General features: G+C 41.6%; 1 protein-coding gene across 1 annotated transcript; it reads left to right on the top strand.

Annotated features, from left to right (window-relative positions):
* LACBIDRAFT_310567 (uncharacterized protein) lies at nucleotides 1–231 on the top strand (the record flags this gene model as incomplete). Its single annotated transcript, XM_001891201.1, has 1 exon — nucleotides 1–231. A coding segment is annotated over one exon (189 nt), but the record flags the coding sequence as incomplete, so codon positions are not given.

The following is a 231-nucleotide window of genomic DNA, read 5'->3' as shown; positions in this document are numbered from 1 at the left end:
CAACATCCCTATCCAATGACCCCACAATATTTTCTGTCTGAACTTGCATCACCTGATGACTTACTGGTGGCTGTCTCACAAGTAGACTTTGATAATGCCCTAGTCACTCTAGTTCCAAGTGTTACTCAGGCTGAAATGGAACACCACACTTGTGTCCAGCATTGCTTTTCTCAAGGTGCAAATATTTAACTAGGCTACCCTGATTAATGTAGTACATCAATATCATGTTGG

This window comes from Laccaria bicolor, genomic scaffold (assembly GCF_000143565.1).
Source record: "Laccaria bicolor S238N-H82 LACBIscaffold_472 genomic scaffold, whole genome shotgun sequence".
NCBI classification, from domain to species: domain Eukaryota; kingdom Fungi; phylum Basidiomycota; class Agaricomycetes; order Agaricales; family Hydnangiaceae; genus Laccaria; species Laccaria bicolor.
Note: the sequence above shows the minus strand (reverse complement) of the source record. Positions and strands in the feature narration are given on the sequence as shown.